Here is a 23883-nt window from a genome sequence, read left to right on the forward strand (position 1 = left end):
TAGTTCCCAAATTAGTTACCTTCTTTTCTTTCTTTCTCTGCCTTTATTTTTTTCGAGGGGGGAGGGGAGGTGTAGACGGGAGGCGGGAGAACGCGGTTGATTGACGTGCCCAGAGCCCGCTTCTCTCAACTTACAGCTGCGGCTCCGCGGCGGGTGGGAGGGGAAGTGTCCCGGAGCCCGAGGCTGCAGACTTGGGCGCGCTCCGAGGGAGGAGGCGTAAGAGCCGTGCACATTCTTGCTACGCTCTTTCCCACCCCCTCTCGCTGGCACACACGCTTTTTGTTCAGTAAAAAGTGGAAGGTCTGAGTTTGGGAATTTTCAGTGGAAAAGATGTTTCCTGAGAAGGAAGTGCTTTCGTTTGCAGTGGTGGGCGCTTACTAGAAGTTCGGTAAATGTGTTGGATGCAGAACGGGAGTCGTTACTACTAAAGTATGTAGGCAGGTTCTGAGCTCAGCCACCCCACCCAGTCTTCCTTTCTACCTAAGCAACGCGTGTACATGATCTGAAGGGTTGACATGACATTTTCTAAATTGGGCGCGTCAGGAAGAGGTTGATGAAAATCCTTGACGTTTTCCGGGACATTTGTATGTGTGTGATAATATTCTTAAATCGAGTTTCAGTGTGGCGGTACGTGCAGATTCTTCATTGGTGTTAGTATATTTCCATACGGTACATACCACAAGAACAGCTTTGACACTTGAACCCAAGGAATAGTCCAAGGCTTTTTGAGGCAACCTAGAATCAATGTCTTGAGCTAAAGCTGGAGGGACTCTGGAGCAGATTTGGTGAAGCATCATGTAGTTTTTATAACTTACAAAGCAGGTCACAGTCTTCTTTGAAACGAAGAAATTAGATTCTATGAAATTTTATCAGTGCAAATAGATATGACCTGGAGAAACGGGGAGAAGAGAGTAGAAAAGAGATGAAGCTTGCATGATGGCTGGTCATCATTTGCTCAGAACCTCAAAACTTTGCTTTTGAATAACTTCTGGATAGCTAATAAAGTCTCAATAAGAACTGGATGACTTTGGGAGCTAGTAAGGGGTTTCCTTCTCTTAAAGAAACAGGAAACTGGGCCAGGCGCGGTGGCTCACACCTGTAATCCCAGCACTTTGGGAGGCTGTGGTGGGCGGATCACCTGAGGTCAGGAGTTCGAGACCAGCCTGGCCAACACTGGGAAACTCCGTCTCTACTAAAAGTACAAAAATTAGCCGGGCGTGGTGGTGGGTTCCTGTAATCTCGTACTCACAAGGCTGAGACGGGAGAATCGCTTGAACCCGGGAGGCGAAGGTTGCAGTGAGCCGAGATGGCGCCACTACACTCCAGCCTGGGTGAGAAGAGAGAGAGAGACTGTCTCAAAAAAAAAAAGAAAGAAAGGAAAGAAAAACAGGAAACTGAAGCATAGTGGAGGTGAAATGCTTTTCCAAAGGTAAATAAACAAAGTCTACCATAGGGCCTTCAGTTAACCTCTTATATTCATTTTACGAGCAGGCTTTCTCCATTAATACTACATTTTCATGATATTGAATAACTCAGATTGCGCAGACTTTCCTGAAGCCTTTCTGTTCTTCCCACTCCTAATATGATGGCCTACTTTTTTGGGGTTTTTGTGGGGAAGGGACTGGTGTATCATTGTCAGAGAAAAGAGAAACCATGTTTAACCAGGGCTTTGGCAGAGCATGAGCACAGTCACAGCCACTTGCTCTTGACCTTGTGCTTTGATTTCACTTTAACACTGCTAAATTTTGGTACTGTTTACTCTCCTCTTTTGCTAGGCTCTGGGGAAGATACAGTTCATGGACCTTTTTAAGAGTATCTCATGTTCTTTGCAGCACCATTTCCCTTTCTAATATGCATGAGAAAAGAAGTACCTGCTTTCAGGCTTGCCCTCTAGCCAGGAAAAGCACTAAGCCTTTGCTATTCACCTTCTGGTACAAAGGGGAGGAAACAATCTGGTATAGACATACAGAAAAATTCCCATAGATTTTTGTTAAGCTGCAATCTGCTGTCTTCCTAAAAAATTGAGGTATACTTGAGAAACATCTTGAGAAGTCACTTTGGTCTCTATAGAATGTTTTCTGACATCTGTGCTAGTATCTCACACTATTTTCTTATATTCTTATGTGAACCAAATTAAGTGTTACTCATGTCTATTTTTTCTCCATATGGAAATAATTTTTTATAAAATCCATGCTCTTTGTAAAAATCCAGCCTATACTGAAGTACATAAAATGCAAAAATGAAAGTCATTTTGACTCCCACTCTCCAGAGATAATCACTGTGTACAATCAATTCCTTGTTTAAAACACGAGAAGCAACATTTGATCGCAGCCATGCTGCTGTGTGTGCCTCATTCTGCCTGGGGATGGCCTGTGGTGATTCATGGACTCATGTTCTGTGTTCACAGTACTCAGGTTGGTAAGAATTGCCAGGTAGAGGAAAGGGGAGTGTTTTGCATTGGGCTAATTTAAAATTATTTGATTAAGTAACAGACCTGAGAGTTTAAATATAACTGGGCTGCTATTTTAGATTTGTCCTTATTAAGTACTGACTGTACCAGGATGGGCTGGTTTTCATACTTTGTTCATGTTAATGTTGTCCAGCGTCTGATGGATTGATTTATAGCATCAAAACAAAACCAAACCCTCACCTTTACAGAGAGTTTCATAATTTAGGAAGGAGTGTGTATATTTGCTGTGAAGACCACTGCCAATATATCACTGTGCTGATAAGGGATGGGGTTCCCTCTTGATCAGCACCAAAGATTGCATGCTGAACATATGGAAGGAAATTAGAGGAAAGAAAGGTCAATCACTGTTTTCAGATGTGGCATGAAAGAGACTGATGTTGGGGAGGGGGCAGCAGGGACTCACTCCTTAGCCATATGTATTTAAGAAGAATGAACTGTGAAGAAGTTGATGATGATCTAAAAACAAAAGCCCAAAATAGTACATTGAATGTTAATTACAACATTGGTTATTTGAGGATGTTGGGGACATGGGTGGTTTTTATACTACTCTTTGAATTTAAAATTGTTTTCAAAATAAAATTTGAAGATTAAAGAATTATCAACTAGATTTTCTTTTGTCTATATAAGATGCATGCAGTCCTAATTAGAGATAACTGAAGAGCTCCATTCCCACTTTGAAGTATTAGAAGAGGGCATGCTTTGGTGGACAGTGGGAGTCAGCAAATGGATGGGGATTTAGGGAAGGGGCATGACATTCTCCTTGCAAGATGGGGCAGTAAGAGAATGATGAGAGCTTTTAGATTTATGAAAAAGGGGACTCTGGGAGGCTTAGAATGTTCCAAAGGAGCACTTCAGTTAACAGTCATATTCAGAAGAGTGTCGTCTGGTTTACACAAATTGAAACTTAGGGCTTTGAATCAAGAGTCTCAGCTTCTACTTACAAGATAAGCAATTTCGGAGAAGTCAACCACTGAACCTGTTTCTTCATTTGCAAAATGAGGATAATAAAAATACCTATCTCAGGGTGGTTGTGAGATCAGTTGTATAATGTATGGGAAAATGCTTTGTAACTTTTCAACCACTATATAAAAGTTGCCGTGATTGAAATAAACAAAAAATTGATAAGCAAAATAAAACTTTCCTGTTTAAACATTTATTCATTCAAAAATGTATCAAATATCAACTAAATGTCAGACATTTGGTAATGACTAAGATACTGCCCTGATCTCAAGGAGCTTACAATAAAGTAGGCGAGCCAAATAATTGCAATACCTGCCTTAAGTGTGGTAATAAATAAGGCATCCCAGTTTGGATGATGCATTATTGGTACCATATAGTTGTATGTATAGGCTGTTTTGGCAGTACAGAAGAGAGACATCTGCCTCACCCTAAGATCAGAAGAAACTTCCCAAAGAGGCCAGGCACTGTGTCTCTTGCTTATAATCCCAGCACCGTGGGAGGCCTCGGCAGGTGGATTTTTTGGTCTTAGGAGTTTTGAGACCAGCCTGACCAACATGGAGAAACCCTGTCTCTACAAAAAAATACAAAAATTAGCTGGGTGTGGTAGCGCATGCCTGTAGTCCCAGCTATTCGGGAGGCTGAGGTGGGAGGAATGCTTGAGCCTGGGAGGCGAAGGTTGCAGTGAGCTGAAATTGCCCCATTATCCTCCAGCCTGGGCACAGAGCCAGACCCTGTCTCAAAAACAAACAAACAAACAAACAAATAAAACTTCCCAGAGTTAGTTGAACATTTGAAAGGTTCTAAGCAAAAGAAGAGCCTGTGTGAAATGGCAAGGCTTTTGCTGTGTTAGGTTATTTGGGATGAGGGGGAATCTTAGATTTAAGGCTTAAGAATGGAGTTGAGTTAAGCTTCTTAGAATGAATGTACATTTTATGATACTTTTTACTGGTTTCATTTTGCTGAATTTTAATTATGAGTGATGTTTTCAGGATTTTGGTTTGAATTAAAACTAGAGCCACAAAATTGGAAACAATACAATTTTTTTTAAAAGTGTAGGATCTGCTCAAAGAAGGAAACTGGGCAATCCCTCCCATCATCATAGAAAGAGCTGCCTCACCAGTTATTCATTCAGTAACATTTACTGAATACTTAATACTCCAGAGTAATGAGAAAGCCAAAGTCCTCGTGTTAAAGTTGCTTACAATCTCATGGGGGAGACCACTACATAATTATAGTGAGTTCTTATTTAGCATTTACTCTATGAGAAATACTACTTCACAATAACTCTAAGAGCTAGAAAGGATTACCATCCTTACTTAGATGAGAGATTGAAGCACAAATTGAATAAGCAACCTACTCAAGGTCACACATTTAATAAGTGGCAGAGCCAGAATTTGAACCCAGGCAGTCTAGTTAGTTTGTGCTTTAATGCCTGCTTTATGTAGCTGTTCTGATTATTAAGATATAGTGTAATAAGTGTAAAAGAGATAATACACAGTGAGATCAAAACCTAAAATAGTGGGAGAGAAAGGTGTTACAGAGGCTTTCTGCAGGAGGTGATAAACTGATTTTTAAATGATACGTGGGAGGTTCAGACCCGAAGAACCAATCAGCATGAGTAAAACTGGAGGGGAGGTAAGAAGTACATGAAGTATACTGAGTGTGTGTGGAGGAGGATGGAGGTGGTGACAAGCAGTTTTATGTTGCTTGAACATGAAGTTTGAAGCAGGAAGTAGCTAAACATGTAAGAATAGATAGGTGGGCATGGGGGCTTTGTATGCCTCAATAATGATTTTATACGTTAGCCTGAGGTTGTGTGAGGGGAACCATGGTAGAATAGTGTGATCTGATTTTTCTTCTTCATGAATTGTCAGCATTGCTCTGGGAAGAAAAAAAAATTATCTGAGAGTGAATGATTTGAGGGACTGGTTGAGGAGCCTATATTAATAACTCAGGAGTGATAATAGAGGCCTCATGAGGGCAGGGAAGGTAGGGATGGAGTAGATGGGCAGTTTTGAGAAAGTTAATGGGAAAATCGGCAATACTTAATGGTTGATTATGAGGGAGAAGTTCTAGGCAGCTCCCAAGTAGTCTGGGTGATTGGTATGTAGTGGTGGCAGCTGAGACGGGGAAGGAGCATTTTTAAGTGTGTTCTAGACAAAATCTAAGTCCACAGAATTAGCACTTTGAAATAGAAGTCCTACAAACCAAACCCTAAGAATACGAATGCCATGTGCAATAAGGGACTTCCTGGTAAAGCACTTTTAGCTGAGAAGTGCTTACTGTTTACACAGTGCCCTCTGGTGGTTAGAAGATGCTGTGCTGCCTCTTCAGGATGAATGGATCAAAATGTACTTTTCCTCCTCTACTTCTGGAGGGAGAGAGGAATATTCCAGAAGCCACTGTGTTCCTTCTGCTTTCTGTGTGGATAAGTTCATTTCTTAGAACTATAATGCAACTGAACTACAGAAACATCTCACTTATTTGTAAGTTACTTGGTTGGCAGCCTCAGCTATCCAGTGCCTTGGCCTCATGCAAAAGAGGAAGGAAATTTGATCGCCTGTCAACAAAGTTCAGGAATTAAAACTTGACATCTTTCTCATGAGCATTTCCCTAGGTCTTCAGAAAATATGTAGATTCAATTTCAATAAGTTTTTGTCTAATTTCACAGCCAAGAAGAGATTGAAATGGTGTGCCACAAGAGATCAACACACCTTTTAGAAGTGACAGCTGTTGGCTTGCAAGTAAGGAGACAGAAAAATACTAACCAGCCAACAAAGCACAATCTCCAAAATCATAACAGTCTGAGGCCATTTTGTGTAGATGCAGACAACCTTTGCAAATTTGAACAACGACTGTATTTCAGCAAAACACAGTTGTTTCAGAGGAGGAAACAGCCAGTCAGGTGATGCTATATGTGTAGGCTGCAGTTAGAGTAGTATGAAGAGCCCTAGACCAGGACAGAGGAGACCAAGGTCTTATCCTGACAGCCACTAAAACTAAATGTGACTTTGAACATGTCACTTAACTTCTTAGGGCCTTAGTTTGCTTTTTGATCTATAAAGCAGTGGGTTGAACTTGATCATTTCATAAAATTCTATAAACTGTAATTATGACATTATTTTTAAAAAATTGTACTGTGCTTGGATTGAAAAGGCAAAGGAACATAGTCATCTCTAATTTATTTACGAGTCCTGTGAGAAGTATGATTGTCCCAATTTTATAGATGCGAAAAGTGGGCTTAAAGAAGTAAAGAAGTTCCTGCATAGCTAAACTAGTGGTAGAGTTTGTATTCAAACAGTGTACATTCTCTGGATTCTTTTTTTAATTCTTTCACTTGACAAGCATGTATTAAGTGTCAACTATGTGGGAAGAGTGTGCTAGGCACAAGGAACACAAAGGCCATTAAGCCTTGTCCCTGTCTTTGAGGCTTCAGTATAATAGGCATTGCTGTGTCACACTGCTCCTTGGTGTCTTGTCAGTGCTGATGATACAAATAATACTACTGCACTTTTAGGCTTAATATACAGCTCCATTGTGTCTTTAGGGTGTGGGTATAAAACTAAGCCACCATTTATAGCATTGTTTCTATGGGAATATGTGTTTCAAGTTCCAAATAAATTAAAAATAAAGTTTTAGGATATAACTCAATTATAATTGCAGAACTTCCTGTACTAAGTACTGAATTTGGAGACTAATGCACAGCCACTAGTGCAGATAGTGAATAAAATTTTCTAAACTTGATCATTCTGTCACTTATGTGCCTTGAAATCAAACCTCTTATCTTTGGGAGCCTCTACAACTGGTTATTCCTGGAAGTTTCAAGGAGAAACCTAGAGAATTCAATAAACTTTAGAGATTGGAGTCTATACCCTGCAAAATGTATTCTAGGAAAGAATTTTGCCAATGTGACATTATTTTTATAGATGGCAAAATCTTTAAGGCCATGATCTTGGGCAGCAGAGTCATATTGCCTGTGTTCCAATCCCACGAAGTTCTCTCTTTATGATATTAGGAAGGTTATAGAACACTGTATGCCTCTGTTATTTAGTCTGGGTCTTGTAGCAGCATCTACTTTGTAGGGTTATGAGGATTAAATGCCAAAATGATACTTATATATGCATACATACACATAAAATGATACCTATATATGCATGCATACATACACATATGCACACATATATACATACATGTATATATCCATACATGTATATATGCAATATATATGTGTGTGAGATACCTATATTCATGTTTGGATATATGTATAATACATATGTATAATATATCCATACATGTATACATGTTCTGTGTGTGTGAGAGAGAGATATATATATCTCATCGCCCTATACATCTGCCTGGAATAGAGCCTGGCATATAGTAAGACATAACAAATGTCAGCTATTCATGTTATTATTGTATTACAGTTGTCATTTATTCTGATTTGATAACCTTCATCTACCAGTCCAGTAAAGCAAATCTACCTTCCCTCCCATTACATTTTCAGCCATGCTGCTGTGTACCCTTCTCAGTTATTTACATACACATCTATATAAATGCCCAAAATACCTTACCCTTGCTTTCTGTTTATCCTACTCATTCATCAAGGCTTTATTCAAATCCTACATCCTTCCTAAAGCCTACAATATTGGTATAATTAATGCTTTTCTTCTAAACTCTTGCTGAACTTTGTTCAATATAGTTTATTTTTTAATTTTTATTTTATTTCATTTTATTTTGAGATGGAGTCTCACTTTGTCACCCAGGCTGGAGTGCAGTGACTCCATCTTGGCTCACTGCAATCTCCATCTCCCTGGTTCAAGTGATTATCCTGCTTCAGCCTCCCAAGTAGCTGGGATTACAGGCATTCACCATCATGCCTGGCTAAGTTTTGTGTTTTTGTAGAGAAGGGGTTTCACCATGTTGGCCAGGCTGGTCTTGAACTCCTGACCTCAGGTGATCCACCCACCTCAGCCTCCCAAAGTGCTGGGAGTATAGGCATGAGCCACCGCCCCCGGCCTCAATATAGTTTATTAAACTGTCCTCAAATTGTTTATTGGTTTCAAATTTAATCCCTCCTGTACAGTTATCTCTCTTGTACACCATCCTTCTCCACCTTCCATTTCAATGCTTTATACAGTGTTAGGAACATTGTGAGTATTCAATACATTCTGATATTCTGATATAACGTAAGAATCCTTTCATTACATTTTAGGCTTTTAAAATAGATATTCTGTAATCCTCAAATTAAATTCATATGAGTACATACATTCAACTTATAAGACATAGAAATAGGTAATAAATCTTCCTTGAGATCCAGAGGTAATTGTAAGTCAGAGATTGGAGTGCTAAATGGGGACTGTGATGCTAGGCTCTGTAGACTCTCTGGACTTTCACTGAGGCTAAGCAAATCCTCTTCATATGCCTCATTGGTGCTGCAAGTCTATGACACGGTTTAGAGGGTGATTATTTGCCTCACAGAGTCAGTTTAAAATTCCTTTAAGTTACTTCTTTATTCATTGGATATGCTTATTTATAGACCCTTAAATTATCATTGACCAAGACTGGAGCAAGAGAAACTTCCAGCAAAACTGATATTTCCAATTTAAGAGATCCAGCAATGGAGGAAAAATATTTCTGAAATCTTACTCTATGTCAGTGAGAAATTCACTGAAATAGCTTATACAGTATAACTTAAGGAACACATCTATTGAATAAGACTAGATTGACATGTATGGATAAAGCCACATTACAGGTAAAGAGTTCAGATGAGGGTAATCACTTGTGCAATAGCACCTAGCCAGTGAACCCTGTATTAAGGACTCATGACCAGTCCTTGTTTAGTGTTCTTTACAGAAGGCCATACTGTATAGTACCAAGGAAGTGCTGTATAGAGGTTATTACTATTTGGGTGGTCAGAAGTCCTTGTTCTGTAGTCCTAGAAGGTACTTCAGCACAGTTAACTATACCCTGATACATTAAAAACCCTGTATCTTTGTCTTCTGTAGAATAGGAATGTTAGACTAGATTAGATCTCTCCAAGCTTTAAAAATCTATGACTAAATTACTTAATATGTTTAATGTGCTTGGTGGCTGTTTTTAAACTTGAAATGAGCTGGCAAACTTTTTCAGACTAAAATTTTAAAAATCCAGTGTAAAACTCTTTGGATCACCTAACTCCTTAATTCTTGCTGAGTTCTGCACAGTGGGTATCCTTCTGCCTTTGGGTAACTCTTGGCATTATATAGTTTGTTTTCCTTATCCAAAAGACATTAAGTCCTTTGAATCACATTGGAAGGTTCTGCTCTCAGCCCCAGCCCTTGACTTCTAGCTGTGCTAAACTTGTCCTACCAGTGATGCAGCTAGTAATACAAACAAAAGCAATCACAGATTTCAGTCATAAAAACAAGAACAGCTGAAATACAAGCTGTCCTTTTACTTAAAACCTTTTAAAAGCTTTACTAGAACATAAAGTTCACTAAATTTTTAAAGTAGAATTATTAAAGAGGTCAAAAAAATGAAAAGAGAGCAAACTCTTCTTGGAATTTTAGTGAAATAATAATTTAATAAAAATGAATGCCTTATAAATTTTTTTTTTTTTTTTTTTGAGACAGAGTCTCACTCTGTCACCAGGCGCCAGGCTGGAGTGCAGTGGCACAACCTCGGCTCACTGCAACCTCCGCCTCTCGGGTTCAAGCAATTCTCCTGCTTCAGCCTCCCGAGGAGCTGGAACTACAGGCGCACACCACCACACCCAGCTAATTTTTTTGTATTTTTAGTAGAGACGGGGTTTCACCATGTTGGCCAGGATGGTCTCGATCTCTTGACCTTGTGATCCACCCGCCTTGGCCTCCCAAAGTGCTGGGATTACAGGTGTGAGCCACCACCGCTCCCGGCCCCATAAAAAATTTTAATGAGGCCGGGCGCAGTGGCTCACACCTGTAATCCCAGCACTTTGGGAAGCCGAGGCAGGTGGATCACCTGAGGTCAGGAGTTTGAGACCAGCATGGCCAACATGGCAAAACCCCGTCTCTACTAAAAATACAAAAATTAGCCAGGCATGGTAGTGTGCACTTGTAATCCTAGCTCCTCGGGAGGCTGAGGCACAAGAATCGCTTGAACCCAGGAAGCAGAGGTTGCAGTGAGCCAAGATGGTGCCACTGCACTCCAGCCTTGACGACAGAGTGAGACTGTCTCAAAAAAAAAAATTAATGAAAAAATTATCTTCAAGAGATGAGCTAAAAGTCACAGGAATTTAGATCCCTTCTCCCCTGCCCCATACTCCTCTACCTCTTTTTTGGTGTATTAATCCTTCCTAAAGCTTTTCTGGGCTGGGCATAGTAGCTTATACATGTGATCTCAGCACTTTGGGAGGCTGAGGTGGGAGGATTGCTTGAGCCCAGGAATTCGAAACCAGCCTGGGCAACACAGCAAGACCTCATCTCTATAAAAAATACATAAAAATTAGCCAGTCATCGTGATGTATGCCTGTAGTCCTAGCTATTCAGAAGGTGCAAGGTGGGAGGATTGCTTGACCCCAGTGAGCTATGATGGCACACCAGCCTGGGTAACAGAGTAAGACCCTGTCTCAAAAAATAAAAATAAAATAATAAAAATTTAAGAAAAATGAAAAAAGCCTTTCTGAATGAGGTGTAACAAGGACAAAGTTGCTGGTACTAATATGTGTGAATGATTGCTATTATAAGTTTACTCTGCCTAAAGTCAGTTTTACTCAGAACTTGGACATTTGCATAATAATATTGCTTAAACTACAATTCTAGGTCAGCCTAAAAACTGTTGTGTTAGGATTAAAAATTAGACGCAGCATTTGTTCAGCTTCGATTTGTTCAGCCTCCAGCTCTATAGTGGGATTCACACTCTGGTCTGTCTGATCTAGAGCACTTGTTCTTTCTACTACAGCATGATGCCTTCTTCTGTAGAGTAGGCGCTTTACGGAATACATGTTGAATGAAATCACTGATCTAGGAAAAGTAAAAATCCCTTGAATGATGTATCCTGGATATTACAGAATACTTGTGCTACTGCTGATGATCAATACTTTATATAGTGCCTGGTACACCAAAGGTAGTCAATAAATATTTGTTGAATTAATAAATGTGCATTAAAATGCTATGTGTTCTTATTTGTTTTAGTGTTTTATGTTAATAAAAGAATATGTTCTTTTACTCAATTGAATTGTGACTATAGCTATAGATGTGCCTATCATATTGATCTTCTATGTAGTTGTATTAATTTTGGTTGCTGATGATAAAACTGCTATTCATCTAGATAAGAAAGGGTCCTTGGAACTTATATGCTCTTTATATCATTATTTCAAACCTGGACTATTTATTACTTGAAAGTTTTTATAGATTAACTACTGGCTTTCTAATGGACTCTTATTTGGAAGGAAATTTTAAGGTTATCAAGTCAAATGTATCCTGATGCTTAAATAAGCATTGCCACCATTACAACATCCACTATTACTTTCATTGTTACATGCCAAGCACCATATATTTTACACATTGCCTCTGTGACTCCTCATATATGATATTGTATTTGAGGTATATTATCTCTGCCTTCACAATTCAGGAAACTTAGGGTCAATGAGGATAAGCAAATTCCCAAAAGTGGCCAAGCTAGATAAGAACCCAGGTCTGTCAGATCCCAGGCCCATGCTCTTTTCACTGTATTATACTGTCCTCAATAGCATTTTGTTCCTGCTTTAATATGGTTACTCATTCTCCAAACAAGTTTGTTTCATTTTTGAAATACTCTTGTTAATAGAAAGTTCTGGTTTTTTGGAAATAATACCTATCCCTCTGCCTCTTACCCTATGATTCATTATTTATTACATGTCTCTGAATCCTACAAAAATGACTGTAGACATAGAAATCTCATCCTACTTAAAACAGGCTTGAGTCAGCATTTTTGTGTATTTTTTTCTCTCCACCCCCCACCACCTTTTGAATAGGCTGTGGTGTGGATTTGTTTTATATAATTCTAACATGATTTTGTACCTTGTGTTTATTTATTTGACTCTCCTTCCTGAACTTTTTTCCCTACTTCTGTAGTTTCCATTCAGAAATATAATTTTTAATTCACTGCCACATGACAGTGAATTCTGGGGCGGGCGTAGATTTACCTTAACAACTCCTTTTTTTATTAGGCATTCAAATTGGAACTAACACATTAATGAATATCTTTGTGCATACATTGCTTTTTGTATTTAGATACATGCTGAACATGATTCCTCATAGCGTTTTACAGATACCTGAGTTACAGAGGTTTGAAATATTATACCTACCGGAAACTTGATCTGGCTTCCAGAAAAGGTGCAGTGGTTGCAATTTTAAGAAGGCAGCAGGTCTCATCATAAGCCATCTTCATTTTACCAGTCCCATATCTCTAGCTATGGAACTCTGTGTCCTAGAGGCAGCAGGTTGGGCATATAGGTAGTGAAAGGGGTATGTGACCCATAGTTGATCTGTGAGGAACAGATAAAAAGCAAGCAGAAGTTCGTAAACTTAGATACTCTTAATTACTACTACAGTGCTTGAAGGGTTATAGGACTGAAGAGTGAACATTTTATTTCTCTGAACAGCTTGTTACATGTTCTTTTTAAGTTCAGTCAAATTGTGTAGGAATTTGTTTTTAAGTAGAAGATAGATTCGGAAGCTTTATGTGTACAGATTAAAAATGGAGGCTAAAATTTGATCTTGTTTTAACTTTATAATATGATAGGATTTCTAGTGCTTTTTAATATTTCTTCTCCTTTCTTTCTTATCCAAAATCAGCTTCCTACACTAAAAATACTTAAATGCCCACTAATAGTAAGTCTAACGTTAAATGAAGAAAACTTGTTGCAGAGAGGTATATATATAGTATGATATCATTTAGGTTAAAAAACACAATGAAAGCAAAACTATGTGCCCGGCATCTTGTAGGTACTCAATATGCCAACTATGTATATGTGCATCTCAATAGACCTGAAGGCATATAATCCAGTGTTTGAAGGGGTTACCTCTGAAAAGAGGTATGTCACCTAAGGTGTGTTTTTATTCTATATGCTTCTATATTTGAATTTTTTGCTAATTTTTTTTTCTTGAGATGGAGTCTTGTTCTTGTCACTCAGGCTGGAGTGCAGTGGCGCGATCTCCGCTCACTGCCACCTCCACCTCCCAGGTTCAAGCAATTCTCCCAACGCCTCCACCTCCCAAGTAGCTGGGATTATAGGCACCCGCTACCGTGCCTGCCTAACTTTTTTGTATTTTTAGTAGAGAGTGGGTTTTACCATGTGGGCCACACTGGTCTCGATCTCCTGACCTCAGGTGATCCTCCTGCCTCAGCCTCCCGAAGTGCTGGGATTACAGGTGTGAGCCACCGCGCCTGGCCTTACTTTCTTCTTTTAACAATTAAAAAAATAGAAGAGGCCAGGCACGGTGGCTCACACCTACAATCCCAGCACTTTGGAAGCCCAAGACAAGAGGATCGCTTGAGCTCAGGAGTTCAAGACCAGCCTGGACAACATAGCAAGATCTTGTCTTTACTAAAAAAAAAAAAAAAAAGCTGGGTGTGGTGGCATGCACCTGTAGTCTCAGCTACTCTGGATGCTGGCAGGAGGATTGCTTGCGCATGGGAGATTGAGGCTGCAGTTAGCTACGATCATGCCACTGCACTCTAGCCTAGGCAATAGAGTGAGACTGCCTCAAAAAACAAAAACAAAAACAAAAACAAAAAAAACGGAAGAGCTGGCCAGGTGTGGTGGCTCATGCCTGTAATCCCAGCACTTTGGGAGGCTGAGGTGGGCAGATCACCTGAGGTCAGGAGTTCAAGACTAGCTTGGCCAACATGGTGAAACTCCATCTCAACTAAAAATACAAAAAAATTTAGCTGGACGTGGTAGTGGGTGCCAGTAATCCCAGCTACTCCGGAGGCTGAGGCAGGAGAATTGCTTGAACCCGGGAGGCAGAGGTTGCAGTGAGCCAAGATTGCCCTATTGTACTCCAGCCTGGGCAAAAGACCAAGACTCCGTCTCAAAAAAAAAAAAAGAAAAAGAAAAAGAAAACTTCACACTCTAAGGATAAATAAAATACCTTCTCAAATAAACCCACTGCTTCTATATACCCTGAAATACATGTTGAACAATATGATACACATTCTAACTGTATAGAATTATTGCTTTTTCAATAATTTAAGACAAAGGCACTGATCAAACTTATTTGTTTGGTGCCATTTCTATATAATCTAATGAGGTTTTTAAATTTTTATTTTTGGTACAGAGTCTTGCTCTGTTACCCAAGCTGGAGTACAGTGGCATGATCATGGCTCACTGCAACTTCAAACTCCTGGGCTCAAGCCATCTTCCTGCATCAGTCCCACGAGTAGTTGGGACTATAGGTACTTCATCATACCTGGCTGTTTTTTTTTTTTTAAGGCAAGGTCTTGCTGTGTTGCCCAGGCTTAATAGGGTTTTTAAAATAGATTATTTTATCAACACATGGCCAATCTTGTATCATCTATTGCTCCCCACACCTACCCCATTTATTTGGAAGCATATCTCAGATATATCATTTCATCTGTAAATACTGAAGTATATATATCCAAAAGATAAGAATTCTTAACACAACCAATTACCTTTCTCACATTTAAACAATGAGCAATAGTTCCTTAGTATTAATCATCTAATAAGTTTTTAATACTTTACAATCTAATTGTTTTCAGTTTAAGTTGCTGTTTTATTTACTTTCATTACTCATATCCTTCAAGAGTTGTTTTCTTTTTTTGTTTTTTGAGACGGGGTTTTGCTCTGTCATCCAGACTGGTGTGCAGTGGTGTAATCACAGCTCACTGCAGCCTCTACCTGTTGGGCTGAAGTGATCCTCCCACTTCAGCCTCCCAAATAACTGGGACTACAGGTGATGCCACCACACCTGGTTAATTTTTTAAACTTTTTTGTATAGACGAGGTCTCACACTGTTGCCTAGGCTGATCTCACACTCTTGAGCTCAAGCAGTTTTTCTCTTCGCTGGCTATTTCAGTAATTCTAACTCCCAAAATGTTAGGATTACAGGCCTGAGCCACTGCATGTAGCCTCCTTCAAGTATTTTTAAATTAATGTCTTTTTTTCTGTTCAAATTGATTGATTGATTGATTGCTCTGTCGCCCAGGCTGGAGTTGCAGTGGCACAGTCTTGGCTCACTGCAACCTCCGCTTCCCAGGTTCAAATGATATTCTCCAGCCTCAACCTCCTGAGTAGCTGGGATTACAGGCACCTGCCACCACGCCTGGCTAATTTCTGTATTTGTAGTAGAGATGGGGTTTCACCATGATTGTCAGGCTGGTCTGAAACTCCTGACCTCATGATCCACCCGCCTCAGCCTCCCAAAGTGCTGGAATTACAGGCGTGAGCCACTGCACCTGGCACTGTTCAAATTTAGTGTACATGTTCCCCCTAAGAGTTGTAATGAAACTAAAACTGTTTTTTGCTTTTGATACCTTTGTTCAGTATGAAAATCCTGAATAAATAGCTGGGTGTCTTCATCTTCAAATGTAAAAAATGATTCAGGTATATATTATTGAGTTTTATTATATTAGAATGGAAAGCTCTTCATATCTTGATTGTAATAGCAAAGTCACATAAGTCACAAATGATAAAAATTTTCTGTCAAGTGCTTTTTACATCTTGTCTGACTTTAATATTTTTGTTTTACATAGGTCTCTAATTAATAGAAGATGGCAAAGCCCAGCCACAGCAGCTACGTCCTTCAGCAGCTAAACAACCAAAGAGAATGGGGTTTTCTCTGTGACTGTTGTATTGCAATTGATGACATTTACTTTCAAGCACATAAAGCAGTTCTAGCTGCCTGTAGCTCCTATTTTAGAATGTTTTTCATGAACCATCAGCATAGTACTGCACAACTGAATCTTAGCAACATGAAAATTAGTGCAGAATGTTTTGATCTCATTTTGCAATTTATGTATTTAGGCAAAATTATGACAGCTCCCTCCAGTTTTGAGCAGTTTAAAGTGGCAATGAACTACCTACAGTTGTACAATGTTCCTGACTGCTTAGAAGACATCCAGGATGCAGACTGTTCTAGTTCAAAATGTTCCTCTTCTGCTTCCAGCAAACAGAACAGCAAAATGATATTTGGGGTAAGAATGTATGAAGATACTGTGGCTCGAAATGGCAATGAAGCCAACAGGTGGTGTGCAGAGCCAAGTTCAACAGTAAATACACCACATAGTAGAGAGCCTGATGAAGAGTCTTTACAATTAGGTAATTTTCCTGAGCCACTATTTGATGTATGTAAAAAAAGTTCCGTGTCCAAATTATCTACTCCAAAAGAACGTGTATCAAGACGCTTTGGACGGAGTTTTACCTGTGATAGCTGTGGATTTGGCTTTAGCTGTGAAAAATTATTAGATGAGCATGTGTTGACCTGTACTAACAGACATTTATACCAAAACACAAGATCTTACCATAGAATAGTAGATATTAGAGATGGAAAAGACAGTAACATCAAAGCTGAATTTGGTGAAAAAGATTCTTCTAAAACGTTTTCTGCACAGACGGACAAATACAGAGGAGACACAAGCCAGGGTGCTGATGATTCAACTTCAACCACTGGAAGCAGAAAAAGTAGCACAGTGGAGTCTGAAATAGCCAACGAAGAGAAAAGCAGAGCTGCTGAGAGGAAAAGGATTATTATCAAGATGGAGCCAGAAGATATTCCTACAGATGAACTGAAAGACTTTAACATTATTAAAGTTACTGATAAAGACTGTAATGAATCCACTGACAATGATGAATTAGAAGATGAACCTGAAGAGCCATTTTATAGATACTATGTTGAAGAAGATGTCAGCATAAAAAAAAGTGGTAGGAAAACTCTAAAACCTCGAATGTCAATAAGTGCTGATGAAAGAGGTAGTTTAGAGAATATGAGACCCCCTAATAACAGCAGTCCAGTACAAGAGGATACTGAAAATGCATCTTGTGAGCTGTGTGGACTTACGATAACCGAGGAGGACCTGTCATCTCATTACTTGGCCAAACACATTGAAAATATTTGTGCCTGTGGTAAATGTGGACAAATACTTGTAAAGGGTAGGCAGCTTCAGGAACATGCTCAACGATGTGGCGAGCCCCAAGATCTGACCATGAATGGGTTAGGAAATACTGAGGAGAAAATGGACTTGGAAGAGAATCCTGATGAGCAGTCTGAAATAAGAGATATGTTTGTTGAAATGCTGGATGATTTTAGGGACAATCATTACCAGATAAACAGTATCCAAAAAAAGCAGTTATTTAAACATTCTGCCTGCCCTTTTCGATGTCCTAATTGTGGCCAGCGTTTTGAAACTGAAAATCTAGTGGTTGAACATATGTCTAGCTGCTTAGATCAAGATATGTTCAAGAGTACCATCATGGAAGAAAATGAAAGAGATCACAGACGAAAGCATTTTTGTAATCTGTGTGGAAAAGGATTTTATCAGCGGTGTCACTTAAGAGAACACTATACTGTTCATACTAAGGAGAAACAGTTTGTTTGTCAAACATGTGGAAAGCAGTTTTTAAGAGAACGTCAGTTGCGACTGCACAATGATATGCACAAAGGCATGGCCAGGTATGTCTGTTCCATTTGTGATCAAGGAAACTTCAGAAAACATGACCATGTACGGCATATGATTTCTCATTTATCTGCTGGTGAGACTATATGCCAGGTCTGCTTTCAGATATTCCCAAATAATGAACAGTTGGAGCAGCACATGGATGTTCATCTGTATACATGTGGAATATGTGGAGCAAAATTTAATTTGAGGAAAGATATGAGATCACATTATAATGCCAAGCATTTGAAAAGAACCTAAAAGTGATTTTCTACTGTACTAATGTTTAGATGATAGCAGATAAAACACCAAAGCAAAGGATATGAGCTATTTAGGAATTGATTATATAAGATGATTTGTTAGAAACAAATTTCAAGGCCCTTTTAACTTTAATATTTTTGTTTAGGATTTTAAGTATCTTCATTTAGGTGTTAAATGTTTATCATTTTTGTTGTTTCTTAATAGAATTGTTTTTAGTTTTTCTTAGATATGATTAAAATTACTTTTAAATGCTGACTACAAGTGGTTGTTACCCATTCAATGACTATTAAACTTTAGTTTTTCATCAATAAGGTGATGACTTCACTATTTCTATGTGGTTTTCTTTTTTAAAGATTGTGAAATTTTAAACCCAGAATCATTGGCCATTTCTGTTTAAATTTTAAAAATTCTTTGATTATTTGAAACTATCCCGTTCACTTTTAGTGAATTAGCTACTCTTTATTCCCCCTTATTAATGAAATTCATATTCTTAATTGACAAGCTTATTAGGCAAGTTAGGTGCACTGAATCTAGCCTTTAAGGTTGACATGGGGTCAAACTTGGCCTTTGATGGACCTGAGGAAATGTTTATAAATTAATATTTCCTATAATTGATGAAATACTGTCATTTAAATATCACATTTAAAACTTATATTAAGTGTAAATTCCAATGGCTTTACCTCACTTGAAAAACTAGTGGGGATAAGCCATTTTGTTTTATGATGATATTAAATTTAACTGATAGTTAATTAAGAAGACATATCTTGTATTCATTAAAAATATTTTAATTTAAAATATTCTGATTTCTAAAGTGTGTTTATCAATTATTTTTGTTTATAAATAGACTTTAATAGCTCTCTAAGAATATGACAACTAAAGGAAAAAATGATTTTTCACCTTTAAAATTACATACTTTTGGAACTTTGAGATTTGAGAAAGCTTCCTGTATATTGATAAATCTAATAAAAAGATAAATTATAAATCTGGTTGTTCTATAAAAGTAGAGTGCACAAAAAAATGTCTTGTGTTTTATACTACCTAAGATTTGGAGAAAATGCGTTGTGGCAAATTGCCGTTTATCGCCATACTTCTTTATTATCATATTTTTCTGTAAAAGACTATAAAACTTGAGGATTATAAAATAATCAGAGTATATAAATGGAGACAGTTTAACATTTTTTCAATTAAAGTAGTATTATTGTTGTTGCTGACACAGGGTCTATCTACATAATTACATGTAAATTAAAACATTGGCAAAACTGACCCACCAATAAACACATAAACACATCATCTATTGAATAGAATGCTTTTTTTTTTTTTTTTTTTTTTGAGACAGAGTCTCACTCTATCGCCAGGCTGGAGTGCAGTGGCGCGATACCGGCTCACTGCAACTTCCGTTTTCCGGTTTCAAGCAATTCTGCCTCAGCCTCCTGAGTAGCTGGGACTACAGGCACGTGCCACCATGCCCGGCTAATTTTTTGTACTTTTAGTGGAGACAGGGTTTCACCACGTGGGCCAGGATGGTCTCAATCTCTTGACCTCGTGATCCGCCCGCCTCGGCCTCCCAAAGTGCTGGGATTACAGGCGTGAGCCACCGCGCCCGGCCGTAATAGAATGTCTTTTAATGTGAATTACTTGCAATACAATACCCTTTTCATAACGAAAGGGATTTTAATTAACTCCTAATTTTAAAAATATAAATTTGTGATTCTGAACACTAATAGCATTGCTCTTTTTGTTCACATCATATTTATAATATGCAAATCATATTTTGTATACAATTTACATAAAAGAACAAATTGCCAAGAGAACTGAGAGACATAGTGGCTAGTACAGATCTAAATGAAAGCATCAGAGCACAATGTGAGCTCAGAGATTTGTGGGGATATGTTGAAGTATTTAAGTAAGGTTAGGGACAGCACAGGAACCAAGTGCAAAATTAAAATAATGGGAAGTGGGCAGGGGACAGAGGTAGAATACATACAAAAATTTTCTTAAAAATTTGACAGCAAAAGCAGGAAAAGTGATTAGTCTTACTCTTAGATACAGTAGTTTATCAAGTAATTAAATATGAAATCCAACTTGAAATGTGCTATTTATATTACTGATAGGAACCTGATAAAAGTTCTGTAACCCAGAGACCATCAGAGCGTAGTATAAAGAGATCAGATAAACCATGTTCCCAAACTACAGTATATAGTATCATAATAATGGAAATAATTTTCTTTGGGATCACTTTTTTTGTGACTCATCAAAATTTTTCTTGCAATGGCTTTCCCCATCATAAAAGAATAGGGCTTTTTCTAAATACTACCACTCTTTGAAGAAATGACTATCTATTCCATTAGGAAGGGGGCTTAATTTAGTGTTTTGACATGTACTAACAAGCAAATATATAAACATTACTCTCTAATTTTACATGACTGAGATGTTTATAGTTTTAAAAAGCCATACTTCAATGTTTGTTTCTGAGTTTCATGTTACACAGGACGTACCTTTTTATTTTGGAACTAGCTACAGGGCAGCACAGGCTTCTCTAAAGTGGAATGTACAGTTCTCCTTATCAAGGCAAAAAGTTAAAGACTACTTGCTTTTTAAAATTAGGGAAAATGAAAAATATCTAGCACTTTTCTCCAACCCAGTTCCCTCCTATCTCCTTCCTCTCCTGGGGTAGAGCTGCAGAGCTGTCTGTCATTCCTTGCTGTTGCTTCTTGCCCTCCCTGGGTGTGAAGATAATGAATCAACTTTGTGGAAGCTGCCCGATCTGCCTTTGTAACTTAGGTGCTTAGGCTCCAAATCTAAAATGAAAGGAAAATTGACACAGATATATAGTGGAATCAAATTCTCTTTCTGTCTCATGAACACTGTGAGACCCATTTGCTTTGACCCTTTTATTCTAAACAGTAAGAAAACCCAGAGGAATGGTTAGCAAGCTTGCTACCAATTGCAGTACAATACAAATTGCATGGTCTATGATTCCTTAGTAAACAGGACTAAGAATCTCAGAAATTAATAAAGCACAACCAAGGCAGCAGTAGATTAGGACTTAGAAATGTGTCTTCATCTATGCATGTTTGTAAGGTAAAAAGAGAGGCTAGGTGTGGTGGCCTGCATCTATAGTCCAGCTGCTGGGGAGGCTGAGGCAGGATGATTGCTTGAGTTCAAGAGTTCCAGACCAGCCTGGGCAATGTAATAAGACCCTATCTCTACAAAAAAAAATTTTTTTTTAATTAGCAGGGCATGATGGCATGCACCTTTAGTCCCCAGCTACTCGGGAGGCTGAGGTGGGAGGATCACTAGCGCCCAGGAGTTCAAGGCAGCAGTGAGCTATGATCATGCCATTGCACTCTAGCCTAGGTGACAGAGTGAGACTCCATCTCTGAAAAAAAAAAAATCAGAAACGACCCACATAGGTTAAATGGCATATGGCAAATGTTTAATGTGTAATTAACAGTTTCAGTTTGGACAAAAATTCAATTAGAAGGATTCCAGAGGGGCAAATAATGAAAAAAAAAAGGACAGAGTTTGCCAGGGCAGTCAGGACACTATTAAAAGGAAAAATAGAGGCCAGGTACTGTGGCTCATGCCTGTAATCCAGCACTTTGGGAGTCCAAGGTGGGTGGATCACCTGAGGTCAGGAATTCGAGACCAGCCTGGCCAACATGGAAATACCCCGCCTCTACTAAAAATATAAAAATTAGCCAGGTGTGGTGGCACATGCCTATAATTCCAGCTACTTGGGAGGCCAAGGCAGAAGAATCTCTTGAATTTGGGAGGTGGAGGTTGCACTGAGCTGAGATTATGCCACTGTACTCCATCTAGCCTGGACAACACAGTGAGACTCTGTCTCAAAATAATAATCATGAAAAATCACATTTTACTGTAGCTAAAAAATATATGAACAGGATATAAAAATGGAATAAAAAACATTTGAAAATTATAGGTGAGATGAGCAGGATTAAAAATAATATGATTATAATTATAGAATGCCTAATGGAACAATTTTATGAACGTGCCAAGGATATGCCTAAATAATTGAGATATTTTGTGAGTAATGATGAGAGGAGAGGAAAAAATAATTGAGATACTGTCTTTTATATTCTAAAATGTAGAGGTTGGTGGTGGTTGGCAACTTTTTCTCTAGTTAAACAAAACTCATTCCTGTATGTTAGTAGTTAAGAAACTTCCATATTTAATAAATTTCTAGAAAATCTCCCCCAAAACCAGTTTAACCATTGTAATATTTAAATTAAACATAAAACTTGTGTCATTGTTGTTAACAACTAAATCACTACCAAAAGAAAAAAATCTGAGTGTATGTGCACAAATGGTTGAGAATAAAGAAATCTGGTATACCTAATTTTAACTGGGTTTTTATCATGAATTAAAATTTAAAATATTTTCCTTTTTTTTGCCATTAATCTATTTTGATCAGTTCCTCAACTTTACTTACTACCCTCATCTCTTTTGTAACATATGTTTCTCAGTGATAAATGGCCAGTGCTCTCCAGACATCCTAGCATCAACAAGTTCTAGGATTGCAGGGTGCCAAAAAGCTCTAGGGGAACATATCCTTGTAGAAGCCCTCCCATATCCTTGATAACCTGAGGTGCAGTAAACTGGGGATGATAGGATGAATGCCAGGAAACTACAGCAAGTAGTGTTAAATTTGGTGTTAAGAACTTGAAATTGCATCCCATATTTGGAAACCCATGATCCATCCATCCTATGGCTCTCAATAACCCCAGCATCCATTTATTTAGTGCACTCTATACTGCGCTAATTGCTCTACATACATAATTTTAGTTAATCTCCACAGCTTTATGAGGTAAGTATCATACTAATTTTCCAAGCTGACTGAGGTTCAGAGAGATTATTTTTCCTAAATCACACAGAAACTATATATATTAGAACTGGAGTTTAAACCTAGGTTTCTGACTTCTACATTCCTGTACTCCACCTACCAAGAAGTACAAAGAAGGTCTTTTTCAGCCTAGGAACACATGTGATAAAGCTCCTATGAGACTGCTCCTTGTTCACCTGTCATCTGCTGCGCCTGGTAAGGTGGCTAGTAATAGTGGGTACCCAATTAACATGCTGAATAATGTGAAAACGTGAGTGGAAAACAAAACTTTATTTAAATGGTTGATTCAGAATGGTGTTTTAAAAATAAAAAATGCCGTGTTTTGATTTTCCTTCATTTAAACTTAAAACAGTTAGTGCTACTGTCAGCCATTTTGAGAGGCCAATAGTAGGTGCTCAATTAAAAATTAATTTGAATTCAACTTCCACATTTCTATGTCTGTGACCTTTTCTTCCTTTATTTCCCCTATTCCTGTCCTTTATGTTTTAATCTCTCCCACCAATCTCCATTTCCTTTTACTGGTTATAAGACTGTTGAGTTGAAGGACTCAAATCATTTGAAAATAAATATTCACAAGAAAAAGCAGGATAACAGAATAACCAGATTCCTCTTTTTGCTTTAACAAATTATGTGGATAGGAAATTCATCATATTAGCCAGGCATGGTGGCTCACACCCATAATCCCAGCATTTTGGGAGGCCAAGGTGGGAGGATC

The 23883-nt window shown here is 38.3% G+C and overlaps 1 protein-coding gene across 4 annotated transcripts in view; it reads left to right on the forward strand.

Moving 5' to 3' along the window:
• Positions 1-23883, forward strand: part of ZBTB1 (zinc finger and BTB domain containing 1) — a 29835-nt gene that overhangs the window by 943 nt on the left and 5009 nt on the right. For 2 of the 4 annotated variants that reach the window (XM_012464167.3, XM_012464165.2), the window contains exon 2: positions 16145-19286. In XM_012464167.3, coding sequence (XP_012319590.1) covers positions 16163-18304 — 2142 coding nt within the window. In that variant the 5' untranslated portion in view covers positions 16145-16162 and the 3' untranslated portion in view covers positions 18305-19286. Of the gene's footprint in view, positions 1-151; positions 6175-16144; positions 19287-23883 lie in introns of those variants that run through there. The other 2 variants (XM_012464166.2, XM_064374932.1) reach the window with 2 other exon arrangements.

Source organism: Aotus nancymaae, unplaced genomic scaffold (genome assembly GCF_030222135.1).
Source record: "Aotus nancymaae isolate 86718 unplaced genomic scaffold, 86718_ANA_hifiasm-v0.15.2.pri h1tg000011l, whole genome shotgun sequence".
Lineage (NCBI taxonomy): Eukaryota > Metazoa > Chordata > Mammalia > Primates > Aotidae > Aotus > Aotus nancymaae.